The sequence below is a fragment of the Opisthocomus hoazin genome, chromosome 3, assembly GCF_030867145.1.
Source record: "Opisthocomus hoazin isolate bOpiHoa1 chromosome 3, bOpiHoa1.hap1, whole genome shotgun sequence".
Taxonomy (NCBI): Eukaryota; Metazoa; Chordata; class Aves; order Opisthocomiformes; family Opisthocomidae; genus Opisthocomus; species Opisthocomus hoazin.
In genome coordinates this window covers 45,445,867-45,472,487 of record NC_134416.1, presented here as the reverse complement: position 1 = coordinate 45,472,487, position 26,621 = coordinate 45,445,867, and the positions used below count along the sequence as shown (strand labels likewise).

General features: G+C 42.1%; 1 protein-coding gene across 2 annotated transcripts; it reads left to right on the top strand.

Moving 5' to 3' along the window:
* On the top strand, nucleotides 1–26,621 carry TGS1 (trimethylguanosine synthase 1). Of its 2 annotated transcripts, none has more exons than XM_075416135.1 (13): nucleotides 1–138; nucleotides 1,144–1,208; nucleotides 3,068–3,240; nucleotides 5,255–6,095; nucleotides 7,539–7,656; nucleotides 8,604–8,690; nucleotides 9,944–10,115; nucleotides 10,994–11,339; nucleotides 12,256–12,432; nucleotides 13,371–13,514; nucleotides 14,830–15,048; nucleotides 16,119–16,195; nucleotides 26,336–26,621. In XM_075416135.1, exons 1-13 carry the CDS (start codon nucleotides 41–43, stop codon nucleotides 26,450–26,452), a joined length of 2,634 nt encoding a protein of 877 aa, XP_075272250.1. In that variant the 5' UTR covers nucleotides 1–40; the 3' UTR covers nucleotides 26,453–26,621. The 2 variants fall into 2 exon arrangements, with proteins under 2 accessions (XP_075272250.1, XP_075272251.1); XM_075416136.1 differs by lacking the exon at nucleotides 1–138 and adding an exon at nucleotides 965–1,041.

Below are 26,621 nucleotides of genomic sequence, written 5' to 3'. Positions count from 1 at the left end.
GGCGGCGGGGCCGTGCGGCGGCGTGGGTCTTCCCGGCGGGATGGTGCAGGACCCGCGGGGGCAGCTGGTGGCGGAGCTGCTGCTGCGGGCGGGGGCGGCCCGCAGCATCCTCTGCCTCTGCTCCCGCGCCTTCGTCGAGTGAGTGGCGGCCGCGTCCCCCGTGGCCGCGGGGGGTTGCTGCGGGGGGGGCCCACTCGAACGCCGGCTCCCGCGGGGGGCCCTCGCCGGAGCGGGCCGGCCCTGCCGCGGCGGGGGCTCCGGCGGGGCCTCGCGTCCCCTTGCCCCGAGCGGGAGCCTCCGGGGCCCAGCGAGGAGGAGCCGGGGGGGGAGGACTGAAATATTTGTATTTTCGGGCTGGAGACTCTAAATTCCACCCGCCTGAGCAGAACGTTTTTGTGGGCAGGCAGTTAAATTCCCGGGTGTGAATTCTGCGTAGCTGCGACGTTTTCTGGGCACCTCCCGTGTAGGCTTTTCACGTCGGCCTTCAAAGTGCTGCCTTTTCCGTGTTTTTCTGTGCTTGCTGCCGTTGGGACCGCAGAGCAGCCCGGGTGGGGAAGGAGCCCCAGAGATCATCAGGCTGATGGAGTTGGGGCTGCTCAGCCTGGAGCAGAGAAGGCTCCGGGGTGACCTTACAGCAGCCTTTCAGTGCCTGAAGGGGATGGAGAGGGACTTCTCACGAGAGTGTGTAGTGATAGGACAAGGGGGAACGGCTGTAAACTAAAAGAGGGCAGATCTAGATTAGATATTAGGAAGAAATTCTTCACCATGAGGGTGGTGACACAGATTGCCCAGAGAAGCTATGGATGCCCCCTCCCTGGAAGTGTTCAAGGCCACGTTGGATGGAGCTCTGAGCAACCTGGTCAAGTGGAAGATGTCCCTGCTCATGGCAGGGGGGTTGGAACTAGATGATCTTTAAGGTCCCTTCCAAACCATTCTATGATCACCTGGGCCAGCGTTCTGAGGGAAGGAGAGCCTCGGTGAGGTTGTCTGGCACCCTGCTCGATGGCACCTTAAAACCTCTCGTGATGGGGACTCTCCCAGGTTTGTGGGGAGGTTGTTCTGCTGAATGACTGTTTTTACTGTAAGAAAAAAGTCTGTTTTAATGATGACCTTCTGCATACATGTCTCTCTTCATTTTTACAGAGATCGAAAATTATATAAACTGGGATTAAAAGGATTTTATGTTAAAGATGACAATGACAGTACAGGTAAGGTAATGAAATGTATGGTGCAACATGATGTGCAGTTAAAGTGGATTATGTGTGGTCATTTAAAGCACAGGAAGGCTGTATAACTGCTAACCCATAGTTTTGTTCTTCTTTCTGACTTATTTTTCAGTGCTTTTGTTATGGGGGTGGGTGTGAGTAATAATTTAGCACTTGCATAACTTTCAAATTACTGCAGTCTTGATGTGGAAGTCTATGTCCAACCAGGTGTGATGCTTATTCCTGTTTGCAGAGACTTAGCAGCTCACGTAATCTCTACTTGGTGCACAGAGCATATTAGCCCACAAGTGCCTGACCTGCCCTCAAATCGTAATTTCAGCTTCCCTAGCTCAAAATTAATTATATAACTATCATAGGTGTTTGCCTGGGAGTCAGGCAAATCATAGATATTTGCCTGGGAGTAGTACTGTCCTGCTGCCTCTGCCCCAGCCTAGGACATTAGCTGCTGATGATTAATCTGCTGGGCCAGAAGTAGAGAAGAAGGAATAGCCCTGATGGGGGGAAGTTATGGCTTGCATGTACTTGAGAAATGTTAAGAGAAGGACTGGAGGAGTAAGTCTCTCCCTGCTTGCTTGTATTTCAGGAATAATCACCATGCATGCTCTGGCAAATTCACCACCGGTCCCTTGCTCTGTCCTCCCAAATTCCGCACACATGCCTATCTGAACATAATTCATTTGGTATCTGATTTTTCCATTGCTGTCTTGCTAGCTCCAGCATCATATAATAGCTTGATATGAAAGGAAGGAGTCTGAACAGAAAAGAACGTCCATGGAAGCTGAGAATAAATAGCACAGGTTAGGTGGGGGCAGTGTGAGTGGAGTGAAGAAGGAGAATGTAAACCGTGGTTTTATGTATACATGACTGAACTGTGGTGAGAGTAATCTGTTAAAAACAGAAGACTTGTGCTGTGTGACAGTTTGGCAGTAAATAGATCCTGACCAAAAAAAAAAAAGTTAAATTTTTCAGTTTTATCAAGAGCTTTTGGAAGTTCCATCAATATACACTCAGTAGTATTTGTCATTTTATATACATATGACATTGCTTAAAAATTTGTTAAGATGCACAAGCAATGTTTCAATAGTTGATCAGTTATTTCTGTGATAGTGACGTTCTGTAGTTCACACATTACATTTTTGTAAAATCATATTATCTTTGTTGGTGTGTTTTTGAAAGATTTGTAACAAAACCAGCAGTTTCTTGTATTTTAAGCTTGCTCTGATACATGCACAAAAGAAATCCTGTAAAGAATTTTCTTTTCCTAATGCTACTTTCCTGTTGTTTGCTGGGTTTTGTTGTAGTTTTCTCTGCAAGTTATTGAGGCGAATGTTTGTGGTGGGTTGACCCTAAGCACCCGCACCCTCTACCCCAGTTTTTATTGCTGAGTGCCACGTTATACAATGTCGACTATCCCTTCAGCCGGTCTGGGTCGGCAGTCCCAGCTGTGTCCCCTCCCGATCTCTTTCCCACCCCAGCCTACGCGCTGGGGAGCACGGACTGGGGAAAAGAGAAAGTTATGATGCTGTGCAAGCGCTGCTCAGCAAGAGCCAAAACCTCGATGTGTTAGTCGCACTGTTTTAGCTACAGGTCCAAAACACAGGGCCATATGGGCTGCTATGAGGAAAGTTAACTCCATCCCAGCGAGGCCCAGTGCAGTGTTTTGGCTGTCGAGGTTAGATTTTGGTTCCTGCTGATGGCTGTGCGGGAAATAAGATGCTTACGATGAAAATCTTGGATGGGAAAGGAAGCTTAAGAGGCAATTCTGCTGGTTTTTGTATGCCAATCTGTTGCTTTGAGGTATAGGAACCAGACTGTATTCACTTAATATATTTTGTTAATAGGGGAGGAACAAGCATCCGAGGAGGAGAACCGTTGTCGTAATGTGACATTAAAGGTGGATACTAATTGTGCTTTCGACCTGGAAGAAGTTGAACTAGACTCGGAGGCTGAGCTTATGAAGAGTATGGGATTGCCTCTTCAGTTTGGTGGGCAGTCAGCCCACAGGGACTTTGTGGTAAATCTTTAATTGCTTTATTTGTTCTGTTTACTCTTGTGTTTACAGTCATGGGGGCATGTCTGGTCCTCGGTTATTTTTGAGACTGCAGTTCATGGAAATGTGTCTGAGCTGGCTTTGAGCTGCCTGTCTCTCCTACTTGTAACAACACACAGCAGTTTGTAAAATCTGCGTGCCAGTTTGACTGAACAGGGTCCAGCTGTGCTTTATGCTTCCATATCTATATTCCTCTTGGTGCTAGAGACAGCTAGTTTAAAACAGCCATGGTAACATTGATGCTCTGCGTCGGGGCAACTAGTACACTCCAGTCTGAGCACGTGTGTTCACACTGTCTGCTTTAACTGTTTAGCTTTAGATACTAATATAAAAAGCTAGTTTTTCAGATCCCCCTTGCAGCTGATAAAGCCAGGCTGTTCCAAAGGTCAGGAGTGAGGCTTGGGTGCTCTGCTTCCCATAGGGAGCATCTGGGCTTTAGAGGAAGACTGAAGTTGTTCACATATGAGAAAAAGACAGTGGGATATCCACATTGTCTGCTGTATGGAATACAGAGCTCCCTGACAGTGAGAGAGTACTTTTGTGCAGAGCACTCCATGGTTCTGACCTGGTTAATTTGTAAGTAAATAGGACAGACTTGTACATGATTTTAATTGGTGGCAGGTAAACAGACCTTACAGGCATCCAACTTCAAGCCCAAACTATACATGCAATTTTTGTTGCTAAGTAGTAATGCTGCAAATAAGTTGAATGAGAAAATAATGGATGTTTTTTACTAGATTACTAGTAACCATCGTGTTTTGCACTGTGTGTATTAACATGACATTGTGAGGGATGTGGATGAAAGATTCTCTGAACCTAGCTTCTTTGTAGTCTACCTTATGTGTTTGTCGATGCAACAAAATTAGCGTTTGGAGCTGATGGGACATTTGGAGTAGTATCTGTACGTTTGCAGTCTTTTGCCTGTGTGAGTTATAGTCCCTCGTCGCCGCTGCCTGTTTACCTGTCAAACTTAATTTGGAAGTTTATGGAAAAAAATCGGCAGATTTATCTGATGGAAAACTTGCTTTTCTTGGATGCTTTTATCTTGTTTATATCTGTAAGCACAGGAAGCCCCACTGAAACAAGGGGAGTTGTATTTGATGAAACCAACAACTTGCCTTAGTGTTTCCTTTCAGTAACGGGTTTCTGTCTTCTGTTCCACTAGACAACTGCAGTAGTCTGAGTTAGTTGTAACAAATGAAATAGTTCTATTGCACAAATGAAAGGGCCACCTGCTGGAGAGGAGGCTATTTCCGTGTGTTTCTGTTGGCCAACTTGGACATCAGTGTGAGATGGGAAGAGTATTACACCCCTCTTTTGGGTCAGTGTCTTCAGATGTACAGAGATTCAGCTGCAGGATTTACAGAGCTTACGAGTATAAAGCGATGCTTTTTTTGTTTAAAGCACCCAAAGATGGCAAGGACTTAACATTCTGTTAGGCTGAGCGTTGTATGTTCACTACCCGGATAAGACACCTGAGCAGTGTTTGCTGGCCAGGCAGATACCAGGTGACAGTAAGAGTCAACCTCCCCAGCCCCCTAAAACAGGTCCTTGGTGTTACTGAGATACTGGTTTGCTGTTGATCTCAGCCCAGTGACCTCTCAGCTCCTGACCAACCTCCCTTTAGGATTTTGTAGTGTTTCATGTTGAGGTCTTTCCTTCTGAATCCTGGAGCTGCTAATGACGCCCCTCTCAGCAGCCCCACTTCTGTCTGTAATGCTGCCTTTTTTCTTGTGTGTCTTTCTATAGACTTTCTCACAGTTCTTTCTCACAGCTTTCTCTGAAAGTCAGCCAAGGTTATGCAGCAGGGGCCTATCAGACCCATAAATCCCACAGCCGTTTGTGGGGAGAAAACCAGCAGTGGAGCTGCAGTGAGAGGGAGGGTTAGAACAGAAACAAAAATGTGCTTGGGGAGAGGAAAAGGAAAGACTGCGTATAGATTGTGGACTTCTAAGTATGTTTTTCCACTATATTTTAGGCAACAGAACATTATAGAAAGAGAAGTAACATGAAGATTATGAAAAAGAAAAAGAAGAAGAAAAAAGAGTTACAGCAAAAACATGAGGATAAAATGGGGCAGGAATGCCAGGATCAAGCTCGTGGTGATCATATCCAGTCCATTTCTGGTGAGCCTGCCCTAGCTCCAGAGCAAAGTGGGAACAGCGGCAAACCTCAGGATGTAAGTGAAGGGAACTGTGAAAGTTCAGAAAGTCTTGCCAATGAGGCTTTACCCAGTGAACTTAGAGAAAAATGGGAGAAGTACTGGAGTGAGTACGGAGAGGGCCTTCTTTGGCAAAGCTGGCTGGAGAAGCATCAAGAGGTCTCATCATCTGAGGCCACAACAGCCTCTGAGCCTTGGAATAGTCCAGACACCAAGGAAGAGTGGGAGCAGCATTATAACGAACTGTACTGGTATTACTGGGAACAGTTTCAGTACTGGACGAGTCAAGGGTGGGCTACTGAGAGCTCACACAGTGACAAGGTGGAAGCTAACGGGGTTACCCAGGAGACGGATCTTTCGGGAAAAATGGACTTGGTTAGTCCAAGTGAAGTGCTGAGCTTGGACCTGTCTCCCTCGAACACCAGAAGTGAGGAAACACTCCCTTCAAGTGCTGAGCCCCACAGTGAAATAATCTCTGGGATTTGTAGTTTAAATCTGAGTTTGGAGGAAGTGGAGCAGGACAAGGCAGCTATAACAGTAACCCACCGAGGTCCCCAGGAGCAGAGTTCATCTGACAGCGAAAGCCAGAAGGAGCCCTGTGATGGAGGAGCCAGGAAAAGGAGTGCTTCTTGTGAAAATAAAAGTATTAACCAGTCAGGTAATACAAAATCAGCTAAAACAGATTCTACAAGAATTTCTCTAGGTGGTTGTATATAAGAAACAAGAGCGTGTCTGTATGACGCGATTTTTAAAAAGCCGATCAAGTATTTTGTGGAATGATTGCACACTTGATTCCTTTTTCTTCCCTCTGCTTCTCTGGGTGATCTCTCTCTTCTCTAATGTGTATATTGAATGTGTTCTTCAACCAGAAGTGATTTTAACAGAACGTGTACTTCATATATCTTCAAATGCACTACAGAAAGTGGTGAGAGAGCACTGTTAGTGTGCATTTATTTATCTTAGTATTGGTATTGCAGCTGTCTCATTCTGCTGATGTGTCCTTTTTCAGTGATAGTCTAAAATGAATGAAAACTCAGGTTGATGTTCCCATGAATCTGACAAATTTTAAGAACAGGTTTTTGAGGAAAAAAAATAGTTCTTCAGTTCTGGAGGGGGGCGGTGTGTGTGTGCCTTCCGTCTAAAAGCACCATACCTGAAAATAAATTCTTACTTTGTTGTACTGTTACTGTGGACTAGAAGTCTTCCAGAAGTCTGTTCCATCATTAAGTTGTCAGTTAGGCAGTGACCTGCAGTCATCTTCACAATCCCAAATTCATACGTTCACAGCTAGTGCTAACAAGTGAAAGTGCCAGGTCACGTAGTTGCGTGGTGCAAGCCAGTGGCTGTGCCTCACACTGCTGGAGGAGCTTCTGTGAGAGAGATGCGAGAGCAGGCTGGAGACTTTTTTGCCAACCAGTTCAATGTGCAGAGAAAGGAGAGAGCCATCTTGTTTGCCTGCCTGTTCTTCCTGCCAGCGTTTGCCGTAAGCAGCCGTGTTATGTCTTTCCTGACTGTGGTATGGTTTCTCCTGCTGAACAGGAGGGATGAAGCATGTGAGTTAAGTGTCAGCAGCTCGGGACTTCAGTTTGGTGGGAAACCTTTGAGTCTGCTGCTAGTGGCTTTCTAAGGAAGGAAGAAGCAGATGTGGTCCCATCGTGATACTACAGTACAGTTGGAATAGGAGAGGGGAAAGGAAAATCTCGTTTCCAACAAGAAAGGAGAGGAGTGTTGGAATCATCTCTTATTAAATGTGTGTGAATATCTTTGCATAGCTATGAAATGGAAACAGAATTTCCAGGGAGCAACTTTTGAATTTGTACCTTGTAGGCATTTTATTTTTCTTGGAGAGCTGAGATAATTTCAAGTTGGTCCTGCTTAAGTCTATTAACTCTACAGTATAACTAGTACTGGAAGCTTGTGTTGGTATGTTGTCCCTCTAACAAAGACAGGTAAAGATACATGTGATTGGCACTTGTGCCTTAATTGTCAGCTTCAGATATGTCAGACAACCTAACCGTAGCTGCAGCCATACTCTGGGGACAGGAAGATAAGGAATCAGTTTATGCAGAAGGAAAATATGAACTCATCTATCTATTTTTAGGTTCACAGGGGTCATGTAGCTCGAATTCAAATGACAAAGAACAGTTGCTGCTTCGTAACCACGATGAAGATGAGGATGAAGAGCCTCCTGAATACAGACATGCCAAAGTCAAGAGAAGGCAAGTCATGAAATTAAGACGCACTTTTTTCTCAAGAAACCCAGGTCCAGAAGCCTCCTGATTTATAGTAACTGTTTGATTGAGATTGTGAGTTAAAACTTCGGTACAAAGCCACATAGTCTTCCATCACTGCTTATCACTTTACCTGGCAACAAGCAGTGGTATGTCACGTCTTCCATTGCTTTATGTAAACAACGTATGCCCTTGATGACAGTGCAAGGTGACAGTACTATTCTTGTGATACTGAAGTATAGAAGATTGTTAAATCGAATAGGATGACTTGCTATCTAGGCCTGATTAGTGTAGGTGATGCAGGAATGATAGCAAATAATTTGTATTGTTTAACTGAGTTGTATGCTGCCAGTAAAGTGCTCAGTGCTATGACAGTCTTAAAATAGCTAATCTCTGCCTTGTCGCAGTCTTTTTTCTCAAAGATTTATAGCCTTGAAGATGATAGGATGGCTTTTCCTTTCTAATAAATATAAAAACTCAAAGGTGGAGGGATGAATAGAATTATTATCTGCTAGTGATGTGTTTTGGTTTTGTTCTAATATTTTGCTGTTGCTATGACATTAATAATAGATAATAATTTAGAAAACATGATTAAGTTAATTTGGAAATAGGGTGAGCAAACACTATCTTCATCAGTGCCATGTAGGGCTTGATACTAAAGATTTTAAGAGATAATTTGGAATAATTGGAATACTATAACCCCAACAGAAGGACATATGTCCCTAGAATTGTGTAAAAAGAAAAAAATAAAGTATGTGCTCATGCATATGAATAAACTGGTGTTACCTGCCTTGCTTGGTTTCAGCAGTGTGTGGAAGAACTTACTGAAGAGTACATTCAGATGTTTTCAATACATGAGTTTCTTAGGGGTATATCTGTAAAATAAGAGTGTTTTTTACAGTAAGTAACTTTCTCTTATCTGCATTTTTTCCCAGCCATGAACTGGACGTGGATGAGAACCCAGTGGAAGATCCTGAGGAAACCTGCTCTGTTTTGGGTTTCAAGTGTGGCACAGGACAAAAGTAATTGCTCATGAGGAACTCAGGGTTTATTCATAGCAAGCCAGCGCTCTCATTATTATTCAAACAGACCATTCATCTCCATTCCCATTTTGTTAAACTTTTGAAGATGATTCTTAAAGTTAGTCTCTGGTCTTAATAAAATTGTCATCATTTGGCTAGAGAGAGAGATGCAAAGTTACAGAAACTATTTAAAGAACAAGAAAAGTGCTTTGAAATGGAAGTGTAACTCATAAGGTAATTGCGTTTGAGTGAATAATGTTAAATGGCTGGTCAGCTGCTTAGATCAGGGATGCTTAAAGACGCTGACAAGGAGTGGTCCTCTCACTTTGGAGTCCTGTGACCTTACATCAAAATTTATAGCGATATCATATTGGAAATGAGGTCATGTTATACTGGTGAAATGCTGATGTATTAATAAAGCGTTGCCAGGGTAGTGATCAGTGAAATTTCATTGTTGGTCATAGAACCTGAAGAGAAAGTGATCAGTGCTACAGAAGCAACATCATAGGGCACAGGTGGACTGCAGCTTAGGTCTAGGCCTTCTCCATGATGCAAGTTGTTTGGTACACACAAACACATATTTATATATATATATATGTATGTTTCAGAGTAGTGTGTTTTGTAGTTGACAATCTCTCTTCTACTTTTATAAAAACTATTTAAGTGAATTGACCATATTTCCTCTTTTTTTTTTTTTTTAATTGCATTTGCCAGGAGACAAAAGTAGCTGTTCTGGAGGTTGTTGGTTTTTTATACAGCCACCAAAAAGATGTTTTATTCTACTAATCAAGATAACTTTTTATTTCGTATTTTTCAGGCTGCTCTGGGAAATTATTTCCACTTAAAGTTATAAACCTATTAGAAAAAAAAAAAGTCTAAAATTAATTTGAGTAAACATTTTCAAATAAAAATATTTTAAAATTTTCATGAAGGTATGTTGTTTTACAGGTACATCCAGTGACATATATTTCAAGAGTGGAGCAAATGTCTCATAAATAAATAGTATAGTTTAAATCATCTTCTGTAGACATCAACATTTGTGTTGAAGCTTCCAGATTGGAAATTGGCCAACTAAGTCCTTCTTTTTTCTTTTTTTTTTTCTTTTTTTCTTTTTTCTTTTTTTTTCTTTTTTTTTCTTTTTTTCCCTTTTTTCTCTTTTATTTCTTTTTTTCTTTTTCTTTTTTTCTTTTTTTTCTTGTTTTTTTCTTTTTTTTTCTTTCTTTTTTCTTTTTTTTTTTTTTTTTTAATTTCAGGTATGGTGGAATTCCAGATTTCACCCACCGAAGTGTGCAGTACTTGGAGAAAAAAGCAAAACTCAAGTCCAAATTCTTGGATATGCGTAAACCAAGGAAGAGCAAAAACACACACATCTTCTTTACAGAGGGATCTGAAACATCTTGCAAAAAAAGTAAAACCTTGAAGAAGGTAAGTTTAATTGTTAGTGTTGCTGTAATGCATAGACTTATCTCCTTCCTTATCTGTTGTTGAATTATTAAAATGAAAAAATAAATTCCCAGAGTAGGTGGTGTTTTTTAAGTGTCAGTGCACTGCTCTTTATTTTTTTTTTTTTTTCCTCCCCCTTGCTTAGATGAAGAATAGTTAGGTTAGGGTGGATATGGAAGGGCATTGCTGGGCTCTTGGCAATCTGTCAAAAGGAATGTGAGCTTAATGGTGAAGTTATGTGGAAGTCTTTCCTAACATCTGGGTGCATCATTCCTTTAGAGTTGTGTGTAGGTATCTATCATTACCAGAAGTATCTCTGGTTTTAAAATGCATGCGAGGGCATGCATGGTTAGTGCTGGCATTTCAGCAGTGAGAGAAAAACGTTTGTATAGGTTAGTGTATTTTGTGAAACTCCATATTCTTATTAATTTATATCAACATTTTTGCTTATAGTTCTACGTGCATTTATTTTCACGTGTTACTTCATGCTTAAATATATTTTTTTTCTGTAAATCAGAAGTTAGCAATAAGTAGAAAAACTTATTCATTGTAGATTTTTTTTTTTCATGTCAAGTCTCCTTAAAATCTGTTACTTCAAATTTTAAATGTTACTTTGCCTTCATCTGGGGTGCTTGGCATTCTGTAACACCCGAGTGCAAAACACTGTTTTCTGGTGGTGGCTGCACATACTGCGTTGAACTGCAGGCCCGTTGCTATAATTTTTGATCGAACGCTTGGCCGTTGGCATCTGAGGCCAGTACAGTTCAGAGTCGGGACAGGCGTCTGCGCCTTGGACGGACGTGATGCTGAGCTCTGGGCAGCTGGTTGGCAGCACCTTCTAATCGAATTGACACTCGCAGGTGGAAGTGTTCCTGAAGCAGGTCAGAGAACCTGGGGAGTCAGCCGCACCCCCGACGGGCTCCCCGCAGGAGACAGCAGAGCTGTCATCCCCCAGGAACAGCTCCTCGGAGGAGGATGAGGACGGTGCTGCTGCCGCGCTGAACGCTGAAGAGCAAAAGCCTCCATCCTCCATTGCAGCCGTGGCAGAACCTGGGGGCAGCGACATTGCAGAGGAAGCGCAGGACGCGGCAGCGAGTGGCTCCGATGGCCAGGATGCAGGGAGGCAGGAGCGCGGCTGCGGGCGGCAGCTGGTCCCACTGGATGTTCCCGATTATCTCCGGGCAGAGACGGAGGACGTCGGCCAAGGTACGTCAGTTTCCTACAGACTGGGAATGGATTGGCAGCGGGCTTCGTACTGCCTTCCCAAATTACAGCGCTGTGTGGTATTTACTTGTTCTGTTTATTCAGAAAGGCTTATTAGGTCCAAGGGGTAATGAGGCTGGTTGAGAGCTGCCCTGGTGGAAGCAGCTTATTTCTGGAGCACCGGAATCCCAGGTCTTGTATTTAATATTGGCAGGATTTCGTTACAGATAAACAGTCATTGTTGGTCCTAGGCATGATCTAACAGGTCTCCTAATTCAGACCCTTTTGCCTCTGTAAGGATGAGGGTGATTAACTTCAGGTGGATGCACAGACCGTCACGTTTTGGGTTCTCGGATGTGCAGTGCTGAGTTTTGGGAAGCATGTGTGTGTTAAAATTATTTTCGGGGGGGGGGGGGGGGCGGGGGGTGGAATTATATGTATTATAAACTCTTCTATTTAACACTGTAAACAAAGGAAAACAGGATTATTCAGGTTTCTACATATAGTTTAATCCTTCCTATAGTAATTCAGTTATGATACATTTCTACTGTAAAACTCTTGTCTAGATTGGTTCTTATTCCTTATTTATATAAGGACATGAAGTTGGTCTCTAATCCACTTGATTACTTACTATATAGAATTCATAGAAGATGACAACTAGCCTGTTAAGGCTCTGGAATAATGGGTGAAGTGTTATGATTTTTAGGACTGTGACTGATACCTGTCAGTATTCCCTTGAAATACAGGATGCTCTTTTTTAACTTAAACCACTGATCTGCGTAATCTGGCAAACAGTAATAAAGGACATTCATCAGTGTTGTTAAACATGAGCATCTTATATCTTGACTCTCACCTACCCTACCGATTACATTCCTAGCCTCCAAGAACAGTGATTATTAACTTTTGCAGTGTCTTTCAGCTGTAGATGAAAAGATGAAGGAGAAAAAGAAGAAGGAGAAAAAAAGGAGAAGAAGGAATAAAATTGCGCTGGGAGCGATACCTGCCGAGATTGCTGCAGATCCGGAGCTGGCCAAGTACTGGGCGCAACGCTACCGGCTGTTCTCTCGGTTTGACGAGGGAATTAAACTAGACAGAGGTGTGTTTAGCACAAAGTACGCAGTATGCTGACTTTGGTGGTATAAGATGTATCCAAACCTGTGGCCCTTCTTGCAGGTTCTTACTGATTTTCTTAGGAGCATTACTGAGTGTGCGTTTGCATCTCTGGATAAATTCCATCCCCAGCAGGCAGGCAAACAGAAGTCTTGGACCTCAGTAGAGCTTCTAGCGTGGGACACCCCTGTTTGCATTGGTCCTGATCTTTGCCAAAGATCATACTGTACTCAAATTATGCTGGGACAGGGCTTTTTCAGAAACTCAATGACATTTTTCTATTTCTATATTTTATAAAATTTATTTTTTGGAACTTCCAAATATGCTGATGGATCCAGTCTTGTTCTGTTTTGTTCTGACTTTCAGCAGTCTCTTTAGAAGTTACTTTTTTTCATATTTGCATGGAAACCACTTCCAAATCATAAATTTATAGGTAAAGGAGGAATAAGGATTACTGCTTTTTGTATCTTGGGCTTGTTGGTTTTATAAGCCTTTCACTTCTAATGCTCTCCCACATAAACACATAGATTATTATGCAGACCAGACATTGCTGTCAGGTAAGAGAGAATATGTTTCTGATTTTATTTGTTACAGAGTATAATCACAATGTACAAAGTTTTTCGTAGCTGTCTCGGTGGACTTGTCCTTTGTAAGCCAGAATCCTCAGCACCAAGTTCAACAAAGCATTTACTGAGCTTCAGGCATATCTGTTTGCTTCAGCGAGGCTTTGTTTGCTTAGCGAATCGCTAGACTGACCAGAGTTTATCGTCTTCAAAGCCTGTATTTCCTGGTTGAGTGCGCTAAGCCAAAATTGTTGGGATTAATGCTAAACCTTCAGTTGTGTGGGGGGATTGGTTGGTTGTTTTTGATTTGGGTGACCTTGAAAGAAGAGGCAAAAACACACTTCTCCCCTTTCATTTGCAGAAGGCTGGTTTTCTGTTACTCCTGAGAAAATAGCTGAGCATATTGCTGTCCGCGTTAGTGAGTCATTCAACTGCGATATCATAGTGGATGCATTCTGCGGGGTTGGAGGAAACGCTATTCAGTTTGCGTTGACCTCAAAAAGAGGTAAGCAGGTGGTGTATGTAGCATCTTATTTTGTTTCTTCAATCTTTTTCCCTAAAAATTTGGGTGTGCACTTTGTTCACTGGTTTATGTTTTTTTCCAGTGCTTCTGAAGCAACAGAAGCTTTTTTTGCTTCATCACACTCACCTTATGAGTTTTCTGTTTTTAAAAAGGACTATAAAACTGCTTTTCTATTTTAAGTCAGAGCTGGGTTTGTGTTGTACTGAAGTTATTTTTACATGGCGTAGTAATTAGCCTGTCGGATGCTCTGAAGATTGCTGGTAAAGGCTGAGTTCCGTCTGCAGTGCCAACCTGCAGAGACGCCGACAAAGCTGCTGCTTTTCCCACTGGTTACACCGAGTTTGTGTACTCAAAGCAGGTTATGTGCAAATAGTACTTAAAACACTTGAATGGGATCACCTGCAGGTGCAGCAGAACCAAATACAGAAAAGTGATAATAACTTAATATTAGTCTGAGTTCCTGTTGCCAGCTAATGAAATTGCAGTGAAACATGGAGAGTGCTTTCTGTAAAAACATTGACTACTTGCTATTATTCCTCTACTCATCAAACACTCTGGTATTATACCAGCTCATCTAATGCTTCTGAGTAATTTCTGAGCAAGACAAATGATAGTTTTCTGCTGCATGAAATTTGGTAGTCTATGATCCGTTCTATAAATATTTTCTAAATTTCACTTAGCTTTTTGTATTTCCTGGCGAAAGTCTTATTTCTGTGATTATGTACTGCCCTTGTATCATCTTTTGTGCTGTATTGGGTGTTGTATTTTTTTAAACTGAATTTTCAGTACAGTGTGATCAGCCACAGATAAATGTTGAACACAGGAGAAGAGCAAGTTTCTAATTGACACTGTTTAAGCTGTCAGGCTCCTGCCAAGACCAAAGCAAGGAGGACTTCCTCTCTTAGGCGAACAGCCTTACCTGTCTGCTACTTGAGCTCAGGTAGAGGATTGTCATGGTAGTAAATGTACGACTGCCAAAAGCTAAAGCTTCGCAGCGTTGCAACAGCAGCTGAGCCTTGCCAGTCTTGGCTGCGTGGCTTCCCTCGCTGGTTTGTAAATGCAGCAGTTCTCCTCTTGGTGGAATCTCTGCCACGCGAGGGCAGTTACTTCCCCTCTTAGGAACTGTAGCTTCACGTCTACTGTAACCTACAAAACTGAAGTAGTTGCCGCACCACGGTAGACTATAGATGTGAGTGGTGGCTGCAGAAGAACACCTTCCTTCTGAAGCATTGTTTTGGTGATCAGGTGGCATTCTCGGTTCACGTCGACCTGTGCGTTTGCTCTCTTTCGTTTGCAGTGATCGCTATTGATATTGATCCGGAGAAGCTCAGTCTGGCGCGCAACAACGCTGAGGTGTACGGCGTGGCGGATCAGATAGAATTCGTGTGCGGAGACTTCATGGTGCTGGCTGCTGACCTGCAAGCAGATGTTGTGTTCCTCAGCCCGCCCTGGGGCGGGCCTGACTATGCCACTGCCGAAATCTTCAATATCCAAACCATGATTTGCCCAGATGGATATCCTTTCAAACCTATGCGTTGTTGGGATTTTCAGTCATTTATGAGTGGTTTTCTCATTTTCTTCTCCTCCCTCTCATGATAGAGGCTTTGCGTGTCCAGTGGGCTGACTGGGGATGATATGACCAGCAGCTTGAAGTTCCAGATGCGCTGCATTTGTTTAGTCCTCCTTCCCCAACCTCAGCTGTATGACTGACCAGCTAAAATTGAATATTTTTATTATAATTTTTTATTCTAAAAAAAGGTCTTAAAGAGTTATTCTGAAAAGTAAAAAATCCTTTAAAGAGTCATAGTAGCTTCTTAACTTAAAGCACTAATTCAGCAGTTTTAACTCCTTTATATTATTATGTTAAGATACCCTGAAATAGTCAAATAGCCATGTGGTGTGTGTATATATAGGTAATAGTTAGTTACATGAGCTATGACTTCGTCATTAATTCCACTTTTTAATTGATTTATGAAAGTATGGCACCTGCCTATGACTTGGTAAATCACAGAAGAGTGCAAGCAAGATATTAACCCTTTTAATTAATGTATAAAATTCCTTACTAATTTATTAACAGTGGTATTGGGCACTTGTTCATCTGGGAAGCTATTAGCAAAATAGTGTCATCAAATACGAAGTGTGGGGTTTTTTTCCCCCAAAATTTATCTCAGTTGTTTCATTTTTGGCTAAAATGTAGCCATATTCGTAAGAGTAAGGAAATCTTTGTCTGCATATGTGAGAGATAATCCACGAAGTGGATTAGAAAACAAATATCAAATCAATGTACTAGCTAAAACTACATTCAAATTTATCAAACACTTCTCTGTAGTTCAGTTAAATTTTCTTACAAAGTGAGGTGTGTGTTTGGGTTGGGTTTTTTTTTTTCCTGCTTTCTAGGGCAGTAATGATGAAGTAGTTTCTGCATTTAGACAATACTAATTTCTGCTTTCAGAAAAGTATCTATACACCCAGAAGACTTAACTATAATTGCATGATAACAGAATTTGGGACATACTTTCAAAATGAATGAATATAAAGCAACTCCTTCTGCCACATTCTTGTTTTTTCCTTTACTGGCTTCTACATTTGAAATTTTCAGGCTCTCCAAGAAGATCACCAACAATATTGTGTATTTTCTACCTCGAAATGCTGACATTGACCAGGTGTGTTACTGGATAAGGGCTTGGTAATTGCAAAAAGCTCAGCTGGCTTAAAATATAAGTATTATAAGCACAAACTTAAGACTTTTACGTCTGTTCAGCTGAATGCGAGGCGGGGGGGGTTGTTTTAAGGTTGAACGTTATGTTAAGTGATTTGTGTGTTTGCAGTCCTGTTGATATATTTAGAAATGGGAGTAGTAGATTATTTCCATGATTTTTATATTGTTCCTTCATAATGCAACAGATTGGAGGTTCTTATAGAAGATCCAAAGCCAGCAGATTTCTTGAGTGCCAGACAGATACATCATTATAAAAGAAAAAGAAAATATTTTAATCAGCTCTTACTAGCTGAGTCCTACACTTTTATGGCTTTCTGTTTATGAAGGAATTACATGAAATCACTGTACAGCCTGCAATCGCTACTATCACTGATGAGTAGATCAGAGACAAATGTCGTGCCATCAGAGATGGTACTGATACTGCCCACACAAGTGTCTGGTTCCATACGGGCTGCTTGCATTGCAGTGATTAGGTAGTTGGATGCATCACTGACTTGATAAACACACAATTTGTTTCACTGGTGTGGGGTTTTTTTTGTATTAGAGATTTTAGTTAAATAGATTGTGCCAGTGTAAGAAAAAAAAAAACAACAACCCTAAAGGTTGATGATCTGCAAGCAGGGAAAGAGAACGAGCATCTAGCCCGCTGTTTAGGGAAATGTAGTCTTAATCTTGTGTCAAAGAGGTGTGTCAAACATGACCGTCCCAAATGTTACCTTAGTGGATATTCTGGTCCATAGGAGACCAGTTACGGGTTTGGCTGCCATCATCTCTGCCTGTATTTAAGAATGAAATTTCTGAATTTACTGCCACTGCACTTCTAGGGCCATGAATCTCCAGAAAAAAAGAAGATTTATCATTGAAGTTCCTTAATGGTTAGTGGAGACAGTTGTCTGCTCAATTTGCTCATGATTTTGCCCACAGTTCTCATCCATCTACTTTTCTCATGGACCAGATAGGGTGGCTTCTGCTGGAACAGCTGCCTTGGCAAGGGCCTGTGGACACCACTGCTAGGGTGTAATGATGTAGCTTGGCTTGTGAATGTAGTCCATCAACTCTAGGGGCCTATAAAAGCTTGATGAAGTAAATCTTAAACATTTTTTGCAGGAGATTAATACCTGAAAACTGAATAATTCAGATAAGGCAGTATTTGCTTCACAGATTATCTGATGCCTTAGATTTGAATGAAAATTTAAAACCTAAGTTTGATTTGCGATGATGTTGCTCAGGCATATAAGATTTGCCTCTTCTGTGTCCTCAGAAATTAACTCTGTATGCTCATATACATATGTAAGGCTTTTGGAGATTGCTTAGCTCCTAGAGTAGTGGTCTAACATGCTTAACATGTAAGGTGGCAGTTGTTAAAACTTAAGTACTCTGCCTCTTGTCTCTCATTGACTGGCTTGAATCTACAACCGAGGTGTGATTTTGTGCTTTGTGAATTAAAATTGATTTAGAAGCTGACATAATTGCCATTACAAACCTCCATGAAGATGTTTATACTGACTGTAAGCCCTTGTATCTGTGCAAGTTTGCTTGTCTGACAGTGGATCTCAAGCAGAAATGGAAATAAATGCCCAGCAGTTAGAAGCAACCTTACAATAAAAATACTGTTTAACCTTTAGTTAAGGTGGCGCAAATTTAGTGGAAAATACATGCTTCTTTTTACAGTTAGATAGATAACATAGAATAGAGATCCTGCTGCTGGTATGGAAGCAGGTGGTAGCCGACCTTGTCCTAGCTGTGTCGGACTTGGTTTTCATTGCCTTATTGATAGACAAGACATCCAGCCTTGTTCCACGGGGTTTTATTGCAAAAACAGTGCTTACTATGTCTGCAGGCACGACCTTTTCTGTGTGGAGTTAGCCTTGTAGAGATAGAGTTTGTTGAATTCTCTCACAATCACAGAGTTCAGGTGGAAGAGGAGAAACGAACTTCTGTACTTCTGCCTCAAGAGGGAGCAGCGAACCAGTGGAATACGGTCATGCGTTTACAAGAAATGTGAAACATTTCCCTTAATTGCATCAAATCTGCTTGTTTACAAGCATTTACTTGTAACAAAGTTTCTAGTGTACACAGGTCCATTTTTAGGTCGAATCTATCTTTCGAAATATTCTTTCTAGTTAAGGAATGATCAAGAATTGTTATGTATATGTGTGTGCACATACATAAAAAATATATTGTTTTATTAATAGTGCCTGTTATGTAGCTCATGTGTGATAGCCGTGTTGGTACCCATCTCTTTGCAGCATCTTTACATCTGAGTCTTTTCTTGCTTCAAGTTTTTTTCACATCCCTTAAAGAAAAAAGAGGGAGAGTTATCAGTCAGAAGTATATTAATACTGCTTCAGTTCTGGGGGGCTAAATTTGTATTTGGCTGCCAGTGATGTTTTTGAAAAGCAAAGCAAAAAGTTTGACCTACTTAGAATTCCCACAAAGTAGGAAAGAATTAGAAATCACTGTTTCACATAGGCTTGCGTACTTAAATCAAAAATATACCCCAACAAATGAAGTGAAAACACTTGATACCTACTTGGGTAGTTGAAAACTGTTCTTGCCTTCTATGAGAAGAATTAATGGTACTAATTTGAGCTGATACTATTTAAAAAAAAAAAAAGAGAGAGCGAGAGTGAATATGCATGCCTTGGGGATTTGGATGAAAATAAATTTCTTCCTCTTGCTCTGCTGCTGATTGACTCTAGTGGCAGCAGGGAACCTGCAGTCGGGGAATGCTCAACCTTCCCCAGCATCCTTCCCCTTCCTGGCTGGTTCATTTCTGCCAGATCAAGGGGAAGAAAGATGAGATCTGCAGGAGATACTACATTTAGGTCTTAATACTCCAGCAAAATGTAACAGAGACCTCCAAGAGTGACTTGAGAAGCAAGCTTGTTGAGACAGAATGATTAAATGTTGTTTGTGAAGTGTTTAGCGAGCTCTGCCTCATTGTGTGGAGTGGGAAGTGTGTGCTCACCTCAGGGACCAGGACTCATCCCAGGGAGCCCAATCTCTTGGGCTGTTTCTGTTTTCTGTACCAGATAATACTTCTATATCTTAATATTTGCAGCAAATGAGGAGGAACATGGGATTTGTTGCTGTAGGACCTTATTCTTAATGGTGGGATAGCTTCTTTTCACCTCGTTGCAGAAGGAATACTCAGTTACGTAAGATACCAGAACATATCCTCGCAAGTGTTGACATACCAGCACAGTGGTGCTCTTGACTCTTCTTGGGTGAGCACTGCCGTTGAGGTATCATTCTCTCACCGGTGGTCACAGTGGAGTCAGGCTCCCCCAGTAAACTGATGAGCCTAAAATGTTGGTGACCTGGTGTGTTATGAGACACATGACCACATCAGCATTTTACCAGCCTAGCCAAGTTTGAGAGACAGTACTGAGGAATCGGGAGTTTATTACTTAATCCTGACCGTGGATGGTTAACTGCTCAGGATACGGTGTTGTGCCTTAGTGATTGTCCTAAACTTCTTCACCGTTCTTTGAAGACAGTCATATTGTACAAATTTACAGGTGAAGGTTTAGTTCAGAAACACATTTTTCTCTTTTAGCGAAAAGACGATCTTAGACGTATATCTGTTTACCATGGGGCTGTCTTTAAGTCTTTCTTATTTTTAGCTGCTGTAAATGTAACATCTCAAGCATACACTAGTGCAAGTTTTAATTTTGGGTCGCGTGTTGTTATATCAAAACAGCAGGAAAATAGAGGCCAGTTTTCAGACAACATTTCAATCTTTATGACCCTCATAGTAGAGCAAGCAAATGTATTAGAATAATATTGGTCTGCTCTTAAGACAGAATACAAGTGACTTTGCTAGTTGAAGGTGGTTCTGAGAGTAAAATGCCTGATTATTCAACTGGAGAGTTGTCTTTTTGAGTTAGAAAAATTTTGGTCTACCCAAGAGCCAGCCTGTGACAAAAGAAAAAACAACGCAATTTGAGAAAGGTTTGTCAGTGTCCTTCCTCTCTGTGTAGGTGAGTTGAAGCTTAAGTGTAGATCGCTAGAAGGGCTATGGCACTGTGGCTCTGCTCAGTGGGTTATAGCCACCACGTTGTGAAGTCGCATCATGGACTTTATTGACTTTCTCTACAGTTCTTGCACTAGCAGGCTGCTTGGTGGTATGGGGTATGAGAAAAGATCTAATTTAAAAAAAAAAAAAAATGTGTCAAGAACTTTTAAAAAGTGGAATGACTGAAAAAGCAGCCCTTCTTCAAAATTTTAGTCTACTTCACAATCCAGTGTTAATATAGTTCTGGTTTCATAAGCAGGAACTGTTTTATTTATTGAAAATAATGGCTTTTCCTGTTAGAGTTGCTATTAAACTTCTGCAAAATGTCCCCTTTTTCAGCCAGATGTTTTTGCGCCTTACAATAGTGTAGGGTAACAGAGAGAGAGGAGCAGTGCTGCTTTTTGGGTAATGCATGTCAAATAATAATATTCTTTAACCATTTTTGCGTATTATTTCTTCATCAAACCATGTACAAAGTTTTGTACTTCATAAAGTATTGGAGTAAATTGCTATCATAAACTTTATCATTAAGAGAACTGTTAATTGTTGATTGCTGTCCACGTCAACCATAATTCCGTAAATTTGACAGACCAAACATGATACTTTTGTTTAAAATTATGAGCAGAAAGGTATGACAGGCAAAACATTGTCAGGTTGATGGTTTGGGTTTTTTTAGATGGCTACAGATAACTTACTGCTCTGTGTCTGCAGGAGTTTTTCCCCTCTCCTTAAAACTTTAGAGAGCACCTCAAGGGTTTGAACTGAAGCCTGTGCAAAGGAAAATCTGGTTCTGTCTTTTAACTTTCAGTCAAGGCTGTGTTTTTTGAACATATAGCCAAGACTGTAGCACTGCAGCCTACGTTCTCCGTGAACGCTTCGTTGATGGATGAAAAAGCTTTCAAAAACGCTTGTGTCCTCTGAGCCTTGCTGAGAGGGGCAGCCGGTGCGGCTGTCGAGGAGCATGGGCCCGCTGGAGGAGCACCGGGCGGTGGCTGGGCTGCTGAGGGTGCGACAGCAGCGGTGCGGGGAGGATGCGCTGCGTGAAAGCAGCTGTGGCGGGCGCGGGGTGACATTTCGCATACACGTGGGAGATCCGGTGGGAAGTAACAGATGCTAGCAAGGTGTTCGCAGGCACATGTGTAATATCTATATCATTTATGGTATTCTCCCACATAATTCCTACTGGTTGGCTGGAACTAGATAACCTGGGATCATAATGCAGCCTGGCAGCCTCTCTCCACTGAAACTAGCTAGTGATTTATGTATTACCAGCCAGTTGTAGTTCTGTCCGTCGTGAGCTGACCTACCGTCAGTCTGCTTGGTGTTTAGGTTAGTAACACAGTCCCCACTAGGAAGCTCTTACAATCTGCTTTTATTCACTCAAGATACTATCTTTTTAAAAACTGAAATGGGGGGAGAAGCAGGGAAAGGTTTACGTTGGTCTTTATGCACTGCTGAGAATTTTTTTCTTTTTTTTTTAAACAGTCACTTTTCAGACCTCTTCCTGTTTCTGTATTGCAAACTGTGTGTGCGCCTTTACTGTCTGAAGATTTGAGGAGTGGTGTAAAACTTTATAAATTGGGTAGATTCCAGGTTTTGTGGGTTTTTTGGATTTTGGAGGCGGGTGTTTGGTTTTTTAGTTGTTTGTGATAGCTGTGCCTAATTTAGTGAAATTTCACTGCTGTTGGAACTTTTGCTGGCCTAAATGTTGGTGTCTCAGACCTGGCTAATATTCCAAATACTGCCAGAAGGTACAAATTGCCTTTTGTTCCTTGTCTAGTGTGTAGAGTGATTTCCCTGAGCCCAGAATTAAGCAAAGTGCTCTTGACCTGGATAGTCATACAAAGAATACTCCTCATATGGGCACTTTTTTTCTTGCCTTTATTCCCACCTCATCTTCATTGTCAATTTTGAGATAATCTGGAGTTAGACAGCGAAGCCTCGTTCTTTCTGCAGGGCTGGTGCCTGGATGGGACGGTGTTTGCTGTGTTCCTGTTTTTGAAAGTGCAGTTGTTACAAATGACTGGTCAATGAAGGGAGTGTAAAGATGGGTAAAACTTATTTATTTATTTTAATTCTGTCTAGTGTCATTCAGAGAACACAAAATCATGCCAGAGAGATCAGTTTAATAAAAGAATATATGGTAACCTCTGTGAATCAAGAAATTTGATGGAAGGCTGACTAGTAAAACAACCGCTGGCCCCTTTCATTTAGCTGTGCTTTCAGACTGGAGACCTGGCCAAATGGGACCTGCCAAGTAATGTCATGTTTATTTGGGAGTAAATACAGCAATGAGCAAAGCAGGGAGTGAGAAGCCAGGAGATGAACTCGGATTAATTTGATTGTATTTTTAAGATGCTTGTGTATCAGGGGAGTTGGCAGGTAAAAGACTATGGGTTGATGTGTTTTGCAGGCTGATGGTTTCTAAGTGGACGTGATTGCGTACACTTCAGCTGTGGCCATCATGTTAACAACAACAGCTTTTAAGAGGCCCACTTCAAATTCACATCTGATCTCTGTCCTTGATAGAAGATAAAGCCAGAGGATACCCCCAGCATACGCCAAACTTCAGTCTTCCTAAGGGTTGTAGCACTTCCATACTGAATTATAGTTTGCCCACTGCAAGTTTTAAAAAAAAAATAAAACCTTTAGCCTGTCAAAGGGTGGCAGCACCGCTGTGGCAGTGGCATAATTCACCTGCAGATCTGTACGTTTTGAAATATGCTGCCTGAGAGCATTTTATTACATTCACTGTAAAAAATACCATTGTGGTTTTTTTTCAAGTGGGTTGGGGTTTATTTTCCTCTAGCCTTTAGGTTGGTTGGTGGGGGGAGGGGCAGGGTTCCTCTTTTTACTAGGGTTCTATAAAATAAAACGAATCATAGTGTGACTGCCTGTTAAGCCAAAAAGCTTTTATTTCTCGTACACTAGAAAAGTTTCTTGGAGGGAAACAAATGACAATAGAGCTTTTTGTCCATAGTAAACTTAGTTGGTGGCTGGAACAGATAGGAAGTTACTTTACTAAAAGAATTTCAGTGTGATTAAAAAAAGCCTGCAAGGCCAGCAGGAAAATCATTGAGTTCAAAAATATACCTGAACAATATAAAGCAAGTTTGCACCTTAAGCAACTTGTGCTCCTGAAGTAATCTTCCATGTTTGTTTCCCTTTTCATATTTCTTTTCTGATGCCCTTATTTTAAACCTGAGACCAAAGCTCCTGGCTCCGTTTTTAATGCTCTGTGGCTATGTCTGTAGCTGTGGACCCTTTCCATCAGCAGTCACTGAGCCGAAGGAGGAAGCATCCAGGTGAGGGGGATGCAGGGAGGCATTAAGTGAAGCTGCATCCTTTGCCCCTGGCCCGGGAGGTGCGTGACACATGCAGAATTACCTGCCGCATTAAAGGAGGCAATATCTGTCCCCCCACCCCCGGAGTACGTGCGTTTGGGCTAAAGAACAAACCAGGATGAGGAGAATCGCCAGCAGAGAACCTTGGTGCTTGCACAGAAAAATGCAAAATAAACAAATGTTAGACTCGTCGAATTTTGTAGAGAAGCTAAGCCTTTCCGTACTCACCGTTGTTGTTCACCTCAAAAACAGGAGATAAGCATTAGTATTTCTAAAGCTGGGTGAGCACCTTTGTTTTTCTTAAAGCTCCGTTCCTCAATCTGCTGTTATTTTTAGAGGGCATCCCTCCCCCAAGCTGACACCTTTCTGGAGCCTGGTGTGTGACAGCTTTCCCTTGTTAAGCCGTCAGGGCTGACCGAGCTCTTCCAAGGAGAACTTGGCAACTCCTACCTAATTAAATTTGCAACCTTCAGCAATTTACAAATAAGCATTGTCACAAAGGATTTGTGTTTCTCTCCTCTGAATATGGGGAGGGTTGAGGAGCGCACAGTGCTGGATCCGTCCCTACAGAGCTTACGCCCGTAAGATCATTAGATCTTTGTCACCGTTTGGTTTATCAAGTACTTCTAGTAGTTGTTTGAAGTTAGCCTTAGTTATCCTGGTTTTAACACTTAGAGACTAGACGTAGCCTATGTAACTTCTCAGGTGTCCTTCGGTGGATGCCACCCCGGAGTGGAGGAGCAGCATTTACCTGTGATGCCGATGAAGCATTTTGCTTTACTTTCTAAGAGAAATATTTACTAAACAGTTGTGTTCAATATCAATGCATTAGTCATGCTTAGATGTGGTAGTGACACAAATTGTGCCCTGAAAGCAGGAGTACATAGCCCCGACACTGTAATTTCAGTATTTTTATATCAAGTTGACGAATCTAATTAATATTTTAGAATATTTAAACAACAGCAGCTGTAATGTGCAAAGCCTCTAACGTTTTTTGGAAGGGACATTACAGCTTTTATTCACAATAAATTAAAAGTACAAACTTAACGTCTTCCTAGAAAAAAACCACAGATCACTCCACAATGTTAACTGCTTTTAGGATTTCAAGTACGAAAAGATAAGTTGTAAAATTAACATTCCTGATCCCTTGCCAATTTCAGATTCTTGTGCTATTTGTAAGTCAGCCAGCTTCTGCTTTTTTACTTAAGTGGCAGGTTCCTCTTTGACAAGAACGTGGAGATTTTTTTCCTGTTACCATTAAATTGAAGGATGAAGCTCACGCATTTGGTTTTGTCTGCAGAAACAAAAGAATGAAAGGGGAGGAAAAAAAAAACCCCAAAACAGAAAAGTAAATGCTTGATTTAGATAGGTGTGGTAATTTTCTGGGCAAGTCAATAAAGGTTCAAAGTATAGTTTAGATTAATCTGTTATTTCCTCCTGATAGTAGGCTGGTTTTTTACTTACAAGTGAAGCAGAGGAAGTTCAGCATGTTTATATTTAAACCTACGCTACAGAGTGAAGTCTCAGAGGAGTTTAGGAGTGTTAATAATGCAACCTGAACTTTAAGTTTCAGCTGCTAACATCACAGACTGCTTGGTTTAAAGATCAGTTAAAGTCTGCTGCAGGCTTGTAGACCTTGATCACTTTGTCTGCCTGGGAAGTTTCCCTGCATTGGGGAGTATGGAAATACATTTCCTGCGGCAGGCAGGGAAAACACCAGCACGGAGCAGAACTGGCCGTGGAGCAGGGACCCCCACCACAGCACAGGTCCTCGGGGTCCACGGGGAGGGTGGAGCAGTCAAGGCTCAGTTTTGGTGTTCTTCTCGTCCTGCTGTCTGTGCAGTGTGTCCTGGTGAGAGATCGGTCACCTGTGTGGCTGTTGTCCCCCGGAGGGGCTGTGCTGGGCAGCGTGAGTAGGAACAGGAGAGAAGAGAGCGTTGCGTGCTCCAGTCCAACGTCCGCTGCAAGGCGCTGTCCGTCTGTAATCATTAAGTGTGAAAGGTGTGCGCCAGGCTCGGTCAGCAGAGCGTGAACGGTGAGGTTCTCACTCCGGCGATCGCAAACACGCGAGCCGGGGCCCGTGCTGCCTGACGGGCTCTCCCTGCCTGCAGTTGCTCAGCTGCCCACAGCCTCACCCTCCGCGAGGCCTGAGACGCCGCTGCACGCAGCAGATATTATTTTGGTTGCAATAACAACAACAAAAAACTGTAACTGTCTCTTGTGAACTTCTCTGTCTGTTTGGGTTTTGAGTTCCGCCATCCCCCCCCAGCACAACCTTAATGCTTCCTAATTTTCAGGATTTGTTTTTTCTCTTCCCCCAAAACTTGGGCTTTTGACACCTACTGATCGCAGTTTGCAGCTTGCTGTTGCTGCAACTGGGTGTTTCAAATGCCAGGTGCCCTGCAAACCAGAGCCGAGCATCTCTGGCCTCAGCACAGCAGGTGAAATGATGCCTGCTGATCTCTAGTCCTGAAGTCCTCTTATTTTCATGGCTTGGGGTGAGGGGGATTTTTCAGACACAAGAAAGCCACAAACCAAGTCTGTGAGTAATAGGAGACGTGGAAAGAGGACCAGAGGCGTTAGGTGGCAAGGCACATTGTCACCAGTATTAACAGAGCAAAGATGTGGTTTATGTGGTATTTCTTCTGAGTAAAAGGTTTGGGGTTTCACCTCTTTTCCCGTGCGTTGGTTGATTCGCCTTTTGTTCTTTGTTTTTCAGGTGGCTTCCTTAGCAGGGCCAGGAGGGAAAGTTGAAATAGAACAAAATTTCCTCAATAATAAACTGAAGACAATTACAGCTTATTTTGGTGATCTAATAAGGCATGACATCTCCTGAACTGAACTCGGTGTGGATTCTTCCAAACCCAGCCTCCTTGACTGCTGCTTTGCTTAAGCTTTTGTACAGCTGGCTGGTCAAAAATGACCTAAAGCCATTTTCCGCTTTAATGTTGTTTTACAAAAAAAATGTTCTGTTTATTGTTACTGTCAATAAATGTTTTATAATA